The 19,655-nt window shown below is 43.2% G+C and overlaps 2 protein-coding genes across 2 annotated transcripts; both read left to right on the top strand.

The window, feature by feature from the left end:
- Positions 1 to 1,073: 1,073 nt before the first annotated feature.
- LOC307071340 (C-type lectin domain family 12 member B-like) lies at positions 1,074 to 3,910 on the top strand. The gene is made up of 7 exons (XM_079730326.1): positions 1,074 to 1,173; positions 1,901 to 2,002; positions 2,318 to 2,413; positions 2,535 to 2,828; positions 2,942 to 3,096; positions 3,240 to 3,361; positions 3,456 to 3,910. The coding sequence occupies exons 1-7, from the start codon at positions 1,086 to 1,088 to the stop codon at positions 3,595 to 3,597; spliced, it is 999 nt and encodes a 332-aa protein (XP_079586452.1). The 5' UTR covers positions 1,074 to 1,085; the 3' UTR covers positions 3,598 to 3,910.
- A 2,346-nt stretch (positions 3,911 to 6,256) lies between these two features.
- On the top strand, positions 6,257 to 19,321 carry capn7 (calpain 7). Its single transcript, XM_079732515.1, has 21 exons — positions 6,257 to 6,620; positions 7,006 to 7,114; positions 7,272 to 7,429; positions 8,423 to 8,490; positions 8,795 to 9,013; positions 9,367 to 9,453; positions 9,835 to 9,961; positions 10,159 to 10,244; positions 10,349 to 10,442; positions 10,792 to 10,938; positions 11,260 to 11,366; positions 11,539 to 11,659; positions 12,554 to 12,698; positions 13,574 to 13,673; positions 13,953 to 14,088; positions 14,443 to 14,518; positions 15,447 to 15,592; positions 15,995 to 16,057; positions 16,546 to 16,676; positions 17,020 to 17,112; positions 17,330 to 19,321. The coding sequence occupies exons 1-21, from the start codon at positions 6,519 to 6,521 to the stop codon at positions 17,472 to 17,474; spliced, it is 2,460 nt and encodes an 819-aa protein (XP_079588641.1). The 5' UTR covers positions 6,257 to 6,518; the 3' UTR covers positions 17,475 to 19,321.
- The last annotated feature ends 334 nt before the right edge of the window (positions 19,322 to 19,655 follow it).

Below are 19,655 nucleotides of genomic sequence, written 5' to 3'. Positions count from 1 at the left end.
GATAGAGGACAGAAAGGTGAGAGAGAGGGGGGGAGGGAGAGAGGAATGAGGAGAGGGAGGATATAGGATTGAGGGGAGAGGGAGAGAGAGCGAGAAAGAGAGAGGGAGAGAAAGGAATGAGGAGAGGGAGGATATAAGATTGAGGGGAGAGAGAGAGAGAGAGAGAGGCGATTAGGACGGGAAAGGGACAGATGAAGTTGAAGAGAGGGGTACGTTGGAGGGAGGGAGATAATCATCAGTGCAATGGCAGTGATGTCATTTTACAGTTTAACTTGTTGGCTGAGAGGTGGGTGCGAGCCTGAATAGGAGGGCCTAGGACCCACGAGGTTCCCTAACTGTGGTGGTACGTAAGGCACCCCCTAGTGGAATGCTATGGCTATTGCAGACATTAATTAAAACCATAAATATGACATTAAAAATATTAAATATAAAAAGATAAATATGGCATTATAAAGATAACAATGTTCTTCGTTTTTTGATGTTGTAAATAAGAATAGTATATGCCGCCACCACGTTCAGCTTGATAGTACATCTAAATAATCATACAAATGCACGCATTGGAGAAATTAGTGCTTAAATAATACATTAGCGATGCAGGCTCATTTCACTGGTTGTATCCTTGGAATTCTGCCTTTGTTTGTGTTATTGGCAGAAAGCTGAAAGAATATTTATTTTTCATCATTTTTATAACTTACACTAATATAGTGTAACTATAACTTTTGGTAGCCTATCTAAATCATGATTTCTATCATCAGTGCTTTACCTTCTCTGAGCAACCGCAGAATAATAGATGAACAGGTAGGCCTAGCATGTTGCAACTCACAGCATGTTTTAGTCATGTCATTTACCAAAAATCAGGTTTCTCTATGCACCCTAGCCTGAAATGCACCTACTCTGCCACCCAGGCATGCAGTACACAATGTATCGGAACGCAAGATATAGACCTAGGTAAGAGATAAAGGTAAAGAGATTCATAAAGAGGAAGCAGTTGCGCCCCTTTGAAACCTAGTTCCACCGCCTCAGTCCACAGTCGTTAACATAGGGGACATCTGCTATCCTGGTCCCTACCGGGTGATAGGGTTAGGATGGACCAGGAGACCAGAGGGAGAGGAATGGAGGAGGAGGTCCACTACGCTTCGGTGGTGTTTTACTCAAACATTTCTGCGTCTAAAGGTAATATATCTGTATTAATACTTTTTCAGGGCCGTTGGCCAGCGTAAATTTGTAAACTACAACGTCTCTGATTAGGCTCAATTAAGTGTTATTTTTAATAAGGATCCAAATTTGTAATAAACGTGGTATTATACTGCTACCTACTATCTTTAGTTGGCTATATATAGCTAGGGCATACTACTGAATACTGCTGACAACTAACACACGCAAATGACCCTCTCCACACGCTCTCGTGCCACAACTTATATTTCTCACTAAAACGACGGGCTATTTTGGAGCAAAACTTTTCAATAGCAAAACCTCCTGTATGATCGTACGACCCTCGGGCCACGTCAATTTCCTTCACTGTTGTAAGATATGACAAGTGGATGGTAAGCCCCACCTAATGCCGCCAATTAAAAAAGAAAAGAAACAATTGGCCTAGATAAAATGAATGTGGGTTACTTACATTCAAATAACATTCACGTTCAGCAAGATACAGATGAGTAGGATTATAATTTATGAAACTTGGGAAATGGCTGTAAATAGTCACGTTTATTTTCGTTCAAGTAAAGAAATTTATAAATAAATGTCTTCATCATGCGTTGGAGACGTAATGGACACCAAAAAAAGGTGCCTCTCAAATCTCCCACTCCCTCCAAGTTAATGCATGGGTATTCCTATACAAGTATTATCTGAATTAATAAGACTTAAGTCTATTTTTTATGGTTACGCTTCGCTGCCACAGGTCTGCATATTCGCCGTCAGGAGGCAGACACTTTGTATGATGAAGTCAAAGTTCAGAACGGTGCCCTGGAGCAGATGACCCCCCCTCCTGCTGGTGGAAACGGTGAATTGCATGTCACAGCAAATCTGTAGAACATCAGTAGGCCTTGGATAGATTGTTTTTTGTCATCATTCAAAAAAACAATTAATACAATTATTTAACTAATTAAACATAAAAAAAATTTGGGGACGGTCTGGGACAGCCATCCCCAAACCTAATATCTGAACTTCACTGATGAGTTTTATGTAAGTTTTGCAGATGTACTTGGTAGACACATGGACAGAAGGGGACAGCACCTTTAGGATTTCGGTCTGGATTGTGTCCACAGCGAGAATTAAGAATGTCTTTAATTGCTGTTTCTCATTGTCATTATAACAGATCAGAAACATAGGCCTACTTGTAAGTATGTGGCCTTATGTTTGGGAATCATCTGTGTAATTCTGACATCTCTGCTCATCTCCTATTTTTCATTCAGTAAGTGATTACTCTAAATGTGTTGTTACAAATGGATTGATTGATTGGTTGCACTGGAATATTTCCTTTGACGGCCTATTGTGGGTTTGATGATCAATCATTGTTGTGGCTGTTTGTACAGTTTTTAAAGGAAATCCTGAGTTGGTAAGTCAATTGCAAGAATTAAAAGAAAACCAATCAACACTGCTGGCATATAAAGACTACCTGGAGGCAGTTGTGAGAAACCTCACATCATCCAATGAAAACCTGGTGATGAGTCACCGCAACCAGAGCAGAAGCTGTGATGTTTTAATCAAAAAAAACCAGGATCTAAACACAGAACTAACTGAAATAAAAGAAGCCAATAGACTCACCCACACCTGTGATCAGAAGACAAGTGACACATACTGCAACACCAAAGAGGGCCAGAGTTTAAGTAAGATTAAACTAATAAATATGCTTATATTTTATTTAGCAATAACACAAATATATTAATATTCCCCACAAAAGGCATGTCCTGCATCTTGCTTTGTCTCTGCGTGTTTTCAGTGTGTAGACCTTGTGAAACTAGATGGCTAAATGGTAGTTCCGGCTTCTCTGTGATTGTGGACGATGTTGATGAAGGGAAGACATGGGCTGAAGCTCGGGAGGACTGCATGGGAAGGAAAGCAGATCTGGTTGTAATAGACAATGAAGAGGAACAGGTAAACATTTTGCTAGCAAGAGAGCAGTGAGAGGAATTAATTAGTCAAAATATAATTAGAAGTAAAATACATATAAATTCACCATGAAATTATGTTCATTCAACTGTTAAATAGTTTAATGCATGTATTTTTATGGTCACCAGAATCTGGTCCATCATAACAGCTCCAGTTCTACGAGTGACATTAAGGGCTACTGGCTGGGCCTGTCAGACACAGCTGGGAATGGGACATGGAGCTGGGTGGACGGGACCAGCGTGACCCTAAAGTAAGAGAAGACATCAAACACTTTGAATCATCTGATCAATCTACCATCTTCTGACCCAAACACCCCATCTCCTCCTCCCAACACACACTCATAGCCTCTGGACCAGTACCAACGACACCACCTCCAATCCCCGCTGTGCAGTAACATGGGAAGCTGTTACACCCTTTAGATGGAGTGCTGTGAACTGCACGGCCAAAAACCATTGGATATGTGAGAAGAAGCGGCTCTTTGTTTAGCTCTCACTCTCAGGTCGGGAAGATACACTCTGGTCTAGGCATATGTGTTCATATTTGGCTTTATTTTAGGAGCTTGAAGGAAATCCACTTGGATCTCCACAATTTATATTTCAATGTTGGCTTTTTTAAATGTGTATAGAATTATATATATAGAATCGCCTTAATCATCAGCATTCACAATGAAACTGCCAGCATTTTCTTTGTGTTTGTATTGGGAAACAATGCTTGTGTCCAAAATGTTTGCATTTTACTCAATATGAATAATTTTGAACATATTGTATGCTTGGAGATATGTCTCAACGTGTTTGTTTTACCTGGGATTCGTTACTTTTTTTTTGTCCAATAAAACTATCAATACAATTCTAAAAGTTATTATTGCATGTGTGTACTGTTAAACCTACCTCTACCTCATCTCTGTAGTGCAAGTGGTAGTATCATAATGTTACAGGTCAGTCTCAATCCCTCTCTGTCTCCTATCTAGTAGAGAATGTGTTCTAGCCATGTGCTGTTTTAATATTTTTGCTTTGTTTTCGGAGATGGAAGGAAGTCCACTTGAATCTCCATACTTACATTTCACTTTAATATTGACTGTATGAATGTTAACAGATTGTGACTTTAACCCTCAGCATTCACGTGAAACCTGCATCTTCATTACAATTATCTGATTTTTTTTATATCTTTTTTTATTCTTTAAGTCTGCTGTCCTTTTTTTACAACGAAATCTCCTGTCTGGGATCAATGGACATCTTAATTATCGTATTGTATATTTTACAATACAATAACAGTAACTATTTGGAAGAACCTCCTCACCTCACAGACCCAGAGCTATGCCTCTTTATTTGCCCCTTCATTTTCCAAATTAGCCCATATCAATCTGTTAATTACTCCCTGCCCTGCCACACACTATTTAAGCCTCACCTGTGACCACACCCCTTTCCTTTGTTCAGAGACACCGAACACCTTGAACTCCTTGTTAACCACACATATCCTGCCTTAGCCATTCATCCTACCTTAGCCACACATATCCTACCTTAGCCAGAAATCCTACCTTTGCCACACACCTTAGCCACACACACATCCTACCTTAGCCATACACCTTAGCCACACACACATCCTACCTTAACCACACACCTAGCTACACATTATCATCCTACCAACACATATCCATACAGTCCTGCTCTTACCTTTGGACAATAAAACCTATAAACTTGGAACTCTGACTGGACAACCCTGTGTTCTCACCGACATTCCCACAACCTCCTCTTCAGTAACGTCTATTTGAACAGACAACAATCTTAATCAAAAAAAATAAAGTAATGTTGGTCAGCACACTGCTGCTCCCTTATGGAAATTCAAAACTAAATCTACACTCAAAATCGCTAAACTTCTACCTGCCAAGTCTGTGAATTCAATGTGATCGATGATCGATTGTAAAATATTCCGTATTACAGTTTTTCTCGATTTTATACACACAAAAAATGGAACTATGCACACAATTCTGAAAACTTGAAGCTCATGTATCAACTACAAGACCCCAGACTGCTCAATTCTAAGCACAATTCCACTGTTTTCACACATACAGAAATTCTAAATCATATTTTTGCAAAATTCTAAGCACAAATCTCATCATTTAGCACACTTGGTTCACCTGGAAACACTGGCCTTCAAAACGTAACAACTAATTACTAATAAGTCTAACTCACTTCTCAACTGCTGAAACTCAACTGGCAAAACACTGCAATCATGTGTTAGAGCATAAAAGAGGCCTCAGGTATGCTCTACTGTGTTGTAGATATGGTCCTCTGGCTTTTTATGCAGTCAGTTCAGCTGAACATTTTACTGTGTTACAGAAACAAATAAATATTTGCTTTGTTACCTTTTTGTACTTGTGCACTGATTTACACAGTTTCTTACTGTAGTGTTTTTCATTTTACTTATCAGTGCAATAACTGTACTGTAATTTGCCAAAATAGGTATTGTCAGAACAATTTTGCCGTATCAACTATAGGTGTACAATATAACTCTGGGAAGCTGGGATTGTGAGTTTAGCCCATTGGAGCTCATTGGATAGACAAATCTGCATTGTATCCTATTCTGATACGATTGTGTCAATGCAATATTTATATGATATATTCACAGTATTGTATTACAATATGGCAACAGTCTTTATACTATATGTACCACCTAATTGCAACTTTAAAAAATAAAGCTATTTCTAAACAATGTCATACATTGGAATATGTAACATGGCCTCATGAAGACAAAATATGCAAATAGTATTTTGATGGAAGTGTTTTGAATTGATCACACCAGTGTTTAATTGATGCTCTCTAATAGATATTCATTTGATAGCTGTGTTTACCGTTTGGTGGAAAAAAAACAGTTTTGAGAAGAATTTTTGGAGTTTTGACAAAATGATTAACTCTTCTCAGGTTTGTGTTTAGAGTTTCAAGAAATTGAGCTATAGTTTCAGAAAACATGTTTAAACGATTGTGAAAAACTGTAAGTCAGCTGTGTTAAAGCTTTCTTTATAGGTCCATGGTAAAAGCCATGGGTGTAGGTGTGCTTGCTAGGTACCGCTGTAGTTCAGTGAGGTACGCATGCGCAACTATAATCGGTCCCGGAAATGCCATATTTATGAAGATTGCGCCCACTCCAAATCCTCAATGCTGTTCTTCCGTCATCTTCCCTATGCTCTCTGTTTATTTACACAGCTTTATTGATTAAACTCGGTCAAACAAACAGATTTGTTAATACACCCAGAACCGTGTGATGTTCTCTGTTTTACAGAAAACATGAGCAACTGTGTTGGACTTAGAAGCGAAGCTCGTTTTAATCGTTTTCATCGGTAAACACGTCCAGCCCTCTCGGTGCTAGCCTTGTGGCTCCCCAACACCTTGTCAACAAGTGAGTCCGCCACCATGGACTGCACGGCGCTGGAGCATGACGCCGTCAAGTTCGCCAAGACGGCTGTCACCTGCGACCACAACGGGAAGTATAACGAGGCTGTGTTTTACTACAAGGTGGGTAACATGACTGTACCATACTATATTTAAGATAGTTTCAAATCCTAAGCTAACACCGTGCGTTACACTTGGACTAGTGGCACCAGCCTTAGCTTGATACTTGAACTAGTCTACGTTTAACGTCTGTTGTAAGTTGAATTAAGTCTACTGTCATCCGCATAACACAAAGATGATGTTAGCGTTTCTGTGTGCATGGTTGGTTGCAATGTAAAGGACAGTATTGCTTTGAGGCTAATGCCAGTTCTACATACAGTGAGAAGTGGGTGTACCTTCTCGGGGTAGAAGTTCCTTGTATACAAGTATAATTTAATTTAGTGATGTATTTATATCCAACCATTTACCGATGTCCATGTGTAATATTTTACACTACGGATATTTGCAGGAAGCTGCGCAAGCGCTGATATACGCAGACATGGCTGGGTCTAAACTGGACGGCATCCAGGACAAAGTAAACGAATACCTGGAGAGAGTCCAAGCCCTCCACAATGCTGGTGAGTTGGCCATAATAGACATGTATATTGAATTCAAAGGATGAATTGCTGTTTTGTTTTCCTGCTCTTTGCTGTCAGGTTGTCTCTGCAGCCGTTAGACTGAGCATACAGTCGAGGTCCACATGATGTCTGCTACTGTTTCTTCCTCCACCACCAGTCCAGGGGCAGAGCATTGACCCACTGAAGAGCCGGCAGCAAGTGGACCTGGAGCGGGCTCACTTCTTGGTGACCCAGGCGTTCCAGGAGGACGAGAAGGGGAACGGCGACGAGGCCATTGAGCTGTACTCCCAGGCTGTGGAGCTGTGCATCCAGACGGTATGCTCTGCTGCCTCCTGTTCTCTCTCTGTTCTCTGCACTCCCCCTTGGGTTTTATTTTATTTGGTTACTTGGTTTGCTACTTACTTTCTGCCCTTTGTTTCCTTCTCTTACATTCTCTCCCTCTCTTTTTCTTTCTGTTCTTTTTCTCTCTCTTGGTTCCTTTCTCTTTCTTTCTTTGTGAAAGAAAGAAAGTCTCTTTCTTTCACAAAGTCAAATCAGCATTTTTGCACAGGGAACCATTGGTTTTGGCGCGTAGATGCGTTACACGCGCTAAAGCAGCGCGTTAGGCATTATTTAGGCGCGTTTTGCACACCTAAATAACGCACCTATGCGCCCAACGCACCAACGCAAAATTTAACTCTTTAAGCTCCTACGTGTGATGCTTAGCCGCGATAGCCAATCAGCGTTGAGCTTGACCCGACGTCACTGGCAGAGAGACAGAGGACAGGCGCTCCTCAGCTCCGCAGCGCTCCGCAGCTGATATGGAGCGCCTGCAGTTGGTGTCCTGACGGGAGGTCCTGGCACCAACCCGGGCTAGCAGGTCATCGAACATGGCCCCTGTCAATCGAAAATACCGCTGGAACCGGCCGTCATCCAGGCGGAGTTCCTGGAGGAGGTTGTGAAACTCACCCAGCTGTGTGCGCCTACGGGGGATGTCATGCACCCAAACACGACAGCGCTCGGGTTTCCTACTCTCCTCGAACTCCCACAACAAATCCAACGCAGCAATGAGTGTGATCTTAGCCATGTTTTTGTAGAGCAAAAGAAAAGTAGCGGGGGAAAATAAGCTTTGGGCAGGCTCATCTAGCTGCGTAGGCGCGTCAGGGGCGTTGAACCATTTTTGTGACACACAATGATCAAGCGGCAGGTTAGGCGCGTAACGCGCATAACGCGTTCAGTGTGGCCGTACCTTTACTGTTGTGTCTTCATTTAATGCGTGTGCAAGTCAACGGCGGTATTGCTCATCCTATTTGCTTGTGCTTGTGACAGTCCAACGAGACCACGGAGCTGACCGTTCAGACCAAGCTGAAGCAGCTGGCTCTCCAGGCCTTGGAGCGGTACGTCAGACATCTGTGTTGTTGTCCTTACTCTCCCAATACTGCCTTGTGATGTCTACGCACAATCCCAAGCATCTCACGAGTTGACTTGTGCACTTTATTGTGTTTTTTTTTTTTTTGTGATACTATTACCTGTGCTCTGTCCTTCTGATCAGAGCTCTGTGTTGTGTAAGAATCCAGGTCCGTTCAAGTAACAGTCTTAACCATTGGCATCAAAGATAAATTCAACCCTTGCCGGCAACTGGCTAGCTCAATGGTTCTCATAGAGCATGAGCCAATGAAGTGTTTCCTTGTGTCCCCTCAGGGCGGAAGGGCTTAAGGAATCCCAGTCCAAATCTTCTACAGCCCAGCCTCAGGTCGCGGCCAAGCCCAGTGGCGGTACCTCTTCGGGAGCCCCCGCACGTCAGTTCTTCCCCCTTGGTCAAGACTTCACCATCCATGATCGGCCACAGCCAATGCGGGCGGTACAGTCCAGTGAGCCCCAGGGACAGCGCTACACGTCAGAGGAGATCGAGGTGCTCAGGTGAGCCAGCTCCAGACTACAGAGAAGTCACAGGGATTCGGCCTGGTTTAGGAATAAAGACCTTGGGTCATGACTACAAACTAGTAGTTTCGGAGTACAGATTACGCGTTTAGGATAAAAACCTGTAATAAACGAGTTTACTACTACAAACTGTGAGGTTAAGACTCAAGTTAGTTTTGAAAGTGTGAAACTATAGGATTAAACAGTGTTTTTTTCTTTTCTTATATGTATATATCATTTCTTTCTTAGAAACCTTTTTTATTACGGCTCAAATTCAATATGTTAAATTGAGTGAAAGCAAGTGTACCCCTCCATGCATCCCTAATACTGTTACTTCCCTAATATAATTTCAGGAGTACGTCAACAATCAACGGCATGGCCTACGTGCCCTTCATGAGCGTGGATCTCAGAGAGCGGTTTGCCTTCCCTGTTCCCTTCTCGTGAGTCCTCTTACCACTACACTACTTTTGCCCACATGGGAGATTCAGGTGTCACACCAGCAGAATCGCAGAACAGTAAAAACTTCAAATATGTTTTCATCTACCTTTTTAATGCACTGAAGGCTACATATTACTGTATTATGCAGTAGTTTCGATACTACACTAGTTAAGTTTGCAGAATGGCATCGTTGTGGTTAATCTGCACACCCGTTTCATTTCCTCTGTAGCACATAAAACATAGCCTGTGTGTGTGAGAGAGAATATGTATAACATATATAAGCAAGAAATATGTTTACAGACAGATCGTTTATCTTTCACATTCTGTGTACCCAAACATGGCAGAATTAACTGTATAAAGGAAACTGTTTGTTTTAAACCCAGGGACAAGACAGGCAAGCTGGCGCTGTCTCCCAAGCAGAAAGCCATCTTCTCCCGCTGGGTGCGGCCGGACGAGATCTGCAACAGCCCCACCATGATCCTGTCTGTGTCCAGCTTCAGCATCAAGCAGGTGGGCGGCTGATCTGTGAAGTGATCAAGTGATCTAGTTCCTGTGTGAAGTTATCTAGTTCTTGGGAGAAGTGATCTAGTTCCTGTGTGCAGTGATCTAGTTCTTTGGAGAAGTGATCGAGTTCCTGTGTGAAGGGCTATAGTTCCTGTGTGAAGTGATCTGGTACCTGTGTGAAGTGATCATGTTCCTGTGTGCAGACTGTGGTGTCTGACTGTTCCTTTGTGGCGTCGTTGGCCATCAGCGCTGCCTACGAGAGGCGCTACAACAAGAAGCTCATCACCAGGTATCTCCCCTACCCTGCTTTCAATTGTGCAGTTTGGTTGGGAATTCTATTCATGATTGTTTTGTTGTTCCTTAACAATTGTGTGTGCGTGTGCATTCTCCCAGCATCATCTACCCCCAGAACAGACGAGGCGAGCCAGAGTACAACCCCTGTGGGAAGTACATGGTCAAGCTCCACATCAACGGCGTTCCTCGGAAGGTAATATCCTGAACAGTAAGATAGAATATACGCTATGCTATATAATGTTTATTTTGACGACGACACCAAGTTACACATTTGCAACATGGCTGGATCCAATGATAAGAACGCGACAGTTTGCACATGATATCAGTTTTTTTCAGATTACTTGATATGTTGACGGAATTTTCCCTATCGCCCATGTTGTTTATTTCTTTCGTACGTCCATTTTGATCATGCCAATGCATGCACTTGAGTATCTGATGTGTTTGATGGAAACCATGCACAAGCCGAGTAAAGCTTGGGTGAATGTCCTGTGAGGTGATCAACCGGTACGTCCTACCACATGATAATTGGTATTTCCTGTCAGGTGATCATCGATGACTTCCTGCCAGTGGACCGTAACGGGGAGCTGCTCTGCTCCTACTCCAGCAACCGGAGCGAGCTGTGGGTCTCCCTCATCGAGAAGGCCTACATGAAGGTGATGGGAGGCTACGACTTTCCAGGGTCCAACTCGGTGAGCAGACCGTCTCTCTCTATTACGTGCTACATATTTTTTCGGGTTAATGGTTTGTTTACTCGACCACTACATATAGCATGTGGAGGTTTGATTCCGGCCTGCGGTTCTGTGTAACATGCTCTAGTGACAGCCTAATTCACTCCCCTACTATTTAGTGATTTAACTATTTGTCTCAAGCTATTTAGTGACATGTCATTCAAGAGCAGGTAGGGGTTAGGTCAACTTGCTCTGAGATGCCTCAAAGGTAGACGGTGGACATTGGGAGTATACCATCAGTGTACCTGACGGTCTTCTGTGTCCTCTTCCATCTTTCTCCAGAACATTGATCTGCACGCGCTCACTGGCTGGATCCCGGAGCGCATCGCCATGCACTCTGACAATCACTCGTTCATTAAGGACGACACCTTCCGCATGCTCTACTCCAGGTGAGTAGAGCATGCCTGTCTCTCCTCTTTTCCTTACCTACATCTTCATTTGTTTCTTTACATATGTTTTTCTTTCTTTCTTTCCTTTATTTATCTCTGCTTCTTATCTCCATTTTTTCTTTTATGTCTCTTATTACTGTCCCTCTCCATTCTTTCTCGTTACCTCTCACAGGTTTCACAGGGGAGATGTCCTCATCACCACGGCAACGGGAGTGATGACAGAGGAGGAGGGAGACAAGTGGGGGCTGGTGCCCACACACGCCTACGCTGTCCTTGACATCCGAGACCACAAGGTTAGCATACTGGGCTTAGGAGAGTGACCACTTCACATTCCACTTTCCAACCAAAACATTTAAACCTGCACTATGTTGCTGGTTTCTGCTGTAGCTACAGTTATAACTCTATCATTTTTAGTTGACTAGAATAAACCAAATTATTTTCAAATTCCATGGATTGATTCTTTAGAAATGTTCTAATGTACAAGTATTTTTAAGGAGTATAAAGAAGAGAATAGCTGCAATATAAATGTAACATAGTGCCAGATTAATGAATGAATGATAATGCATCCCAAAAAATATATATTCTATAAATATACATCTATATTTTATATCTTTGCCAAGTTGTGAAAATGTTTATAACTGATGATATCTAAATGGGTGCATGATTTTTCTGTGGACACTATTCAAATTAAGTTGCAGTGTGTTATATTGCAAAATAGTCTCTCACCTGGGTAGGTGGAAAGGAAAGCTTTCTGAATTAAAAGAAACAAATAACATTATGCTGGCTGTGCAGCTGTCTGACGTGAAGTAGATATCTCGGCTAGCTGGGTGGAGTGACTGGGAGGGGTTTTGGCAGTGTTGATAATAAGATTCTTGCACACAAAGAGAGAGGTATCGGCTGGCCAGTATTTTTTATGTCCAGGTTATTTTAAGCTGCGAGCTAGCTGAAATTATACATTTCAATGTGGACTTGAAAATATTTGTTTAATAAATGAAAGCAGTTTCCAAAAGGGTTTCTTCATAATTTTCAAGAGCAAAAAGCTGTTCCTAGTGTTCAACCAAATAACCATGAAATCCCTAAAGAAACGTGCGTTCTGGAGTTCCCGGCTCTCCTATGTGACCCTGGTTGTGGTCCTGGTGCTGATCCTGGATGTGATCCTGGTGGTGACCCTGGTTGTGGTTGTGCAGGGGAGGCGTTTCCTCCAGCTGAAGAACCCCTGGAGCCACCTGAGATGGAAGGGCCGCTTCAGTGAGCGGGACGAGAAGAACTGGACCCCAGAGCTCCTCAAGTACCTCAACTTTGACCCCAAGACGGCCCAGAAGTTTGACAACGGTATGAAGATTTATACATTTATGTCTACAACTCATTAACATGTCAATTACTCATTGTGTATCATATTGTCTATATATCAACGTATTTTCTGCATGTTTTGGGTTTTAAATTATATTATTTTCTATCTCTTTTTAATTAGTACTTTCCTGTACTCTCATTGACACCCTCAAAGGGCTGACCGCTTATAGTCGACTAGACAACATATTAGAGCCCGACCGATCTATATCGGTTCGCTGATTTTTTTTTTATTGCCGATATTGGCTTATCCAGATAATTCAGTATGGCCTTATGTATGTGCCGATATGCACCGCATCTTTTACTCCCTAAAATCTAGTATCGGTCGAGCTCTAACATATTAGTCACAGGGCTGTTGACCGACTATAGTCTGTGAAAGTGGAGTAGTCACATTCTTTGCTATGATAAGCAGGTGCTGTTATTGTTATTATACTCTCCAGAGGGTTCATTTTTGTCAACATTTACTGTCTGGCACGGCTCAGAGGAGTTCTACCGTGTTCGACTGGTTTTACAATAATGACTGCCAGCCAGGAATTTCCAGGCATCAAAATGGAAAGCAAAACAGAGAGCAGCATAGCGCCACGGTGGTGGTGCATTCAAATAATCACACATCTCAATAGCAGTGGTTAGTGCTTTGAATGTCTTTTTAATAATCCCCTGTTTCTAGCGATTAACTCCTGCAGTGGAGATCGGGTTTCCAGGCCGTCGAGGAACAGCATACTCACACCAGAACTTCTCTCTCCCAGAATATTGGGGACGGAGTGCTTTTAAAGGGAAATTCTTAGTCAAGGACGGCTTACACCCTTATTTCTCATCTGGAATAATAAATGATATGTTGTATTATGTCTGTGATTGCCCAGGTGTCTTCTGGATTGCATGGGAGGACCTTTGCCAGTACTTCGATGTCATCTACCTGAGCTGGAGCCCCGCCCTGTTCAAGGAATCCTCCTGCATTCACAGGTATCCAATTTCCCTCTTCCTGATTCACTGTCTGTCTGCAATGGCAGTTCTAGACCAGTTTATAGACCAGTTCTAAAAAAAAATGATGCAGTCAAGCTTTACATTTTTGTGGGGCCACAGGGAGGGGGAAAGCTTGTCTTAAGGGGGAACCTGGCCCCCTAAGATCTGCCTCTTTCTTTCTGTTACTCTCTCTGTCTCTGGTCTATCTCTGTCTCTCGTGTAACATCCAGAGAGGCTCCTGCTGATGTGTGTGTCTGTTCTGTTCTTGCCGTATTGCAGCAGCTGGGATGCAAAACAGGGTCCAGCGAAGGATGCGTACAGCCTAGCCAACAACCCCCAGTACAGACTAGAGGTGCAGTGTCCAGCAGGGGGCGCTGCTGTGTGGGTTCTTCTCACCAGGCACATCACTGACAAGGTATTCTTCTCATGCCTCGAGGCCCCAACGCCCTAATCTGATCTAATTGAGATTGGCGTGTCACATCAATTATTTTAACACAAAACCCACCACTTATTTAAAATTAAAAGTGATGAAGTGTTACATTGTATGGCTATGGATTGATCCTGGTCCAAAATTAAATTCAAAGGCTGAAGGTTTTAGATGTAAATTTGGACTCAAACTCAATTTGCCCCCTCTGATATTGAACGCCTGAACATCAATATAGCCACGGCACCGAATGGCAAGGGCATTTTTAAGATTTCGATTATGCCGGGAAGGGCTTGCTAAAAAAGCGTCCCTTCAACATCAATGAAATTGTTTTGTTTTGTCTAGGATGACTTTGCACAAAACCGGGAATTCATCACCCTTGTTGTCTACAAGACAGATGGCAGGAAGGTGTACTACCCAGGTAGGTGTTTATCTCAGCCCACAGAACGAAGCCCCCTCTCTCGCTGTCACGGCTCCCTCAGACTAGACACCCTTTCCTTTCCTACCTTTTCTGTTCCTCTCTTTTTCTCGTCTCGACACAGTACACTTTATATCTGACCCTTTAACTCATTACTCGTCAGGTTGGGGTAATGAGTTGGGTTAGAATGAGTGAGTACGATATCCGGGGATCCGATCCTCCTCTGGATATTTTTTCCCGTCTATTTAAAAATAGCTTTGCTTTCTCTGGCGTCTGACTCAGTGCATCCGTTGGTTGTGGTCCACTCCACTGAACACGGAGGGCTGTGCTCTGATAGGCCAGCATGTGGGTGCTGACTCACTCGTTTGCTAGAGCCCTCCTCGGGGCGTCCACGACGGGTTGCCGGTTGCTACGCTACAGAGCCCGACAGCTATGAAGGCCTGCGTTGGGGCTTTGATTCAATATAGATGGGATTTCATCCGTTTTCAAATTATTTCTGCCACCTAAACACACAACAGCCGCAACTATGTTGTAGGCCATCGCTCTGTTAAATACGACGCCATGAACTGCTGCAGAGGAGCAAAACACCTTATGTGCATTTCGTGAAAGCAGGCGATTCATTCTTTTGTTTAATCAAATCTAATGTATTTACAAAGCACTTCATAAAAACAACCGGCATCAACAAACTAAAGACTCATCTAAAATTGGGTCTGTGTGGCATGTACTCTGCAAATAATTATATTTACAGAGATATAGAGTTCTAGAGTTCAGCGTACAGTAGTTGTATTCTATTTTATTTGTCTATCTCTAGTCTCTGTGTGTGAAAACAACCATGTGCTGCTTGTTAAACACCATAGACATCCCTTCCCCCCCCACCAGCATCACCAGGACTTCCTGGTTCTCTGAATAAAAGGATGTTTTGTCTCCGCAGCGGACCCCCCGCCCTACATCGATGGTATCCGCATCAACAGTCCCCACTACCTGACCAAGATCAAGCTGACCTCGGCTGGCAGCCACACCTTCACCCTGGTGGTCTCCCAGTACGAGAAGCAGAACACCATTAACTACACCCTGCGGGTGAGAGGCGCCTTCGCAGCGATGCGCTCATTCATGTTTGTTGAACTTCTGTACGATTCAAATTGGATGTGTACATTTTTAATACACAGTTCCATGCGCATTTGATTCGTTTAAATCTTGCTGTACAATTCACAGGATTAGATCTATACATGGAAGGTCGGATAGACACACATTGTATTTATTTGATTGATGAATACCGTGATGATGAATATAAAAATGCTATTTGAGTATCTCTTAGATATTGACTATCACTTATGTCCCTTCATTTTCTGAGCCGTCGGTGGATACTGTAGATCCACATAATTGTCGTATTATCATCTTTAATTCTCAACCCTAAACCTCACATGACGTTGAAAGGCTCTTAACATCATGGACTGACCACCGTGCTGCTGTCTCCAACAGGTGTACTCGGGCTGCAAGTTCTCCTACACCAAGATCCCGACCCCCTTCACCCATACCAAGAGGGTAGGCTGCATTTGCCCTAAATATACAGCGTCATACATCATTCACCGTCCCCCTCTTGACTGCTGCACAATTTGCATGGAAGATTTTCCGGCAGGAGGACACTCCAAACACGAATGCTTACAATAACTTTGGTGGTGTGGAGTTGTACATGACTTCCAGTTCTTGCGTTGTGTGTTTTATTCTCAGTTGACACCGCCTGCGCTCCGAGTGACCCAAATTAAGGATCATTACTCGTGAACCTTTTTAAATGAAGACTCAAATAGTCACTCTTCCCGCCCCTTCATCTATACTGATATTACATTTAGAAAATGCATTCCGGAGCCAGGGTATATGGTCACCCGACCCTCTAGGGACTTCTCAAGTGGACGTGTCCACCCAGATACATGATTGATGGATCAAGCCATCAGTGGGCACGCTCTGCTGGGCAGGCCGACAGGTTTATCGGTCATCGTACAGCATTGTGTGATGGAGCTGATGTGGACTTCCAGGTGACGGGTCAGTGGAAGGGCGCCAGCGCGGGGGGTTGTGGGAACTACAAGGACTCGTACAAACACAACCCCATCTACCAGTTCAACCTGGAGCGGGCCGGCCCGCTGCTGGTCGAGCTCCGCGGTCAGAGGTGGGTCGCACACACACACACACACACACACACACACACACACACACACACACACACACACACACACACACACACACACACACACACACACACACACACACACACACACACACACACACACCATGTCTCACACACACACACACACACACCAAGTCACACACACACACACACACACACACACACACACACACCCACCAAGTCACACAACACAAACACACACACACACACCCACCAAGTCACACAACACAAACACACACATTCATACATACATGCACCTCCATCACCAGTGTGAGAGATGTGAACATCAAGTAGTTGAAGCGCTCTCCCTCCTGCCTTCCTCCAGACAGTACAGCGTGGGGTTCGAGGTGGTCACCGTGTCCACGGTCGGGGAACCTGGCCCAGCAGGCTTCCAGAAGAGGGCCAGTGGAGACTACAGGTACACACCTGCCCGTCCACTCTGCCCAGGAGGGGTGCAAATGGGGTTTCCCAACATACAGCTGTAGAATGTACATCTGTTTTTGTTTTTATAAATATCATAGCCTGTGACATGATAACATGTGTCCTCGATCACATCTTCTTTGTCTTTTATTTCTTCCTGTAATTTATGCTATCCCTCGCTTATTTATTATTTCTCTCTGCCTCTCCTTCTGTAGGTGTGGGTTCAGCTACCTGGAGCTTGACCATGTGCCAGCTGGCATCTACAACGTCATCCCCACCACCTTCCTGCCCAAACAGGAAGGACACTTCTTCCTGGACTTTAGCAGTGCCATGGCCCTCAAGGTCTCCCACCTCCAATGAGGAGAGAGAGAGAGAGAGAGAGAGAGAGAGAGAGAGAGAGAGAGAGAGAGAGAGAGAGAGAGAGAGAGAGAGAGAGAGAGAGAGAGAGAGAGAGAGAGAGAGAGAGAGAGAGAGAGAGAGAGAGAGAGAGAGAGAGAGAGAGAGAGAGAGAGAGAGAGAGAGAGCTCTAAAGCCATACCTTGGATGTTGTGTCAAGGACCTTCGATTTAAGCCAAAGCCAGCCACAGTTTGGACTGTGGGCACCGGTCATCTTCTCTGGATTAATACTTGTGAGTACTTTGGGGCTGAGTGAGGGGGGAGTTGTCGTCGGGGTCAGGAGGCTCTGATCCAGACTGCAGGAGAACCACTGAGAACCAGCGGAAAACCATCATCAGTGGGGCAGTCACCTGATCTGTGAACCTCAGAAACCATCAAAACACACGCAGCACTTTTCACACATGGCTTCTCTACCACCTGCACTCAATAGATTTACAGGGTACCGCTTCTATTAGGTCAAACAGGTCAGCTTTGTTCCCGGGGACGATTATTGTAATTTATTGATTACAAAGGGAATGCTATTGAATAATATTTTCACTGTGCCAAATGAAGATGATACGGATGAAAATTATATTATTTTCAATTTCTACTAAAGAAACTGCAATGCAAACATTCTGATCAAAAAGATTACATTTATTCAAGACCGCAAAGCACTACCTTATTAATGTCGGAAGCAATAGCGTTTTGGTTTCCATGGAGCCAAATCCATTGCCCATCAAACAGAATCAAAGCTATCTTAGAATATATTTGAACCCACCATTAACTTGTGCAACAGCAGTTCATGCTTAAAAACATTTGAACAGGGGTTTGCTTGGTAAAGTGAGTAAAATTCAGATTGTTGACTAATTTCAGTTGGATCTTTGCTGTTAGACTTTGTTGATTGATACAGGGTAGGAAACAGGAAACTCAAACCACATGTGAGGCTCATGTTAACCTGTGCACGGTTTCCACAGGCCTTCTTGCTGGGACTGAAAGGAACAGGGATTATGATGGGTTGAAGTTTTAACCAAGTTAAAGGGCCCCTATTATACCACCAGGTGTGATGTTAATTAGCCATATATCAACCTACCAGGCTACACAGTGGACTGTACCATCTAGTCGGCCGCTTGGTTGATCTATCAGTCATACGTCTAGAGGGGATGCTCCCACTTGTGATGTCACCAACGGGTCGATTTTGAACTGGCTTGTATTGACTCACCAACATCACACCTGTTAATAGGGGCCCTTAACATTACAAGAGCACAAGGATTTTCTTCGGAGGGGCTTTTACTCAAGCTAAATGTCATCATGACCTGTTTTGGTACTGTAGTTAATGAATGATTGGAAAAGTGAATAAAGGGACCTATGGAATGGTAAATATAGGCTTCAGTGAATGAATGAATGATGCTGTGTTAATTCTCAGGTGTAAGTCCTCATCATTTCATCTGTAATGTATAACATAAACTTTTATTTGAGGTTTACTGCCTAAATCTTGTGTGAAGGTGAGCAAGAGGCCTAGAAATGTATCTGAATGTTGAACATGCATGATCAACTTCTCGGCTTAGAAGTAGGGGTTCGGTGAGAGAATGTATTGCCAATCTGATATTTTTAATTCGTACCTACCTATGCACTTATTTTATGTCAATCTCGTCATATTATTTCAAAAACTGTCAACTGTAACTGAAAACAACTTTAAAGGCAGTGCCATACATAATGAATTTATTTTGTTTTTACTGTTTACTCTTGATCATTTATGTAAGAAAATAGGTATTTGTTGACGAGGGATTAAGTTTGGTTTGAAAACTGTAATAAACAAACTAACTCTGAAATTACTTATCGGCGATAGAGCGTATTTGGAACTCAGAAATATATATATTTCTGATTTTCTTGTTCTCCATCACATCACAAAATGTAAGAGATCTCCAGCCGGGAAGGGCTGGAGTCTAGTCCAAATTTTATCATTCTCAATACTTTTTCATTCTTTTCTCATTCTCCATCTTTTTGTCCCTCTGTCGGGAGTTTTTGGCTTCTCTGCTGCTTTGGGTAGGCCTATATAAACAGTTCTCATTCCATTAGGATGGGAAACAGCACTTGATGGGGTTGAGCGTCCTACAGTATGTCTGTGGATCACGTTTGAGAGGCTGGTCTCAGCCCGGATCATATTGC

The sequence above is a fragment of the Pollachius pollachius genome (genome assembly GCF_949987615.1).
Source record: "Pollachius pollachius genome assembly, chromosome: 1".
Lineage (NCBI taxonomy): Eukaryota > Metazoa > Chordata > Actinopteri > Gadiformes > Gadidae > Pollachius > Pollachius pollachius.
Note: the sequence above shows the minus strand (reverse complement) of the source record. Positions and strands in the feature narration are given on the sequence as shown.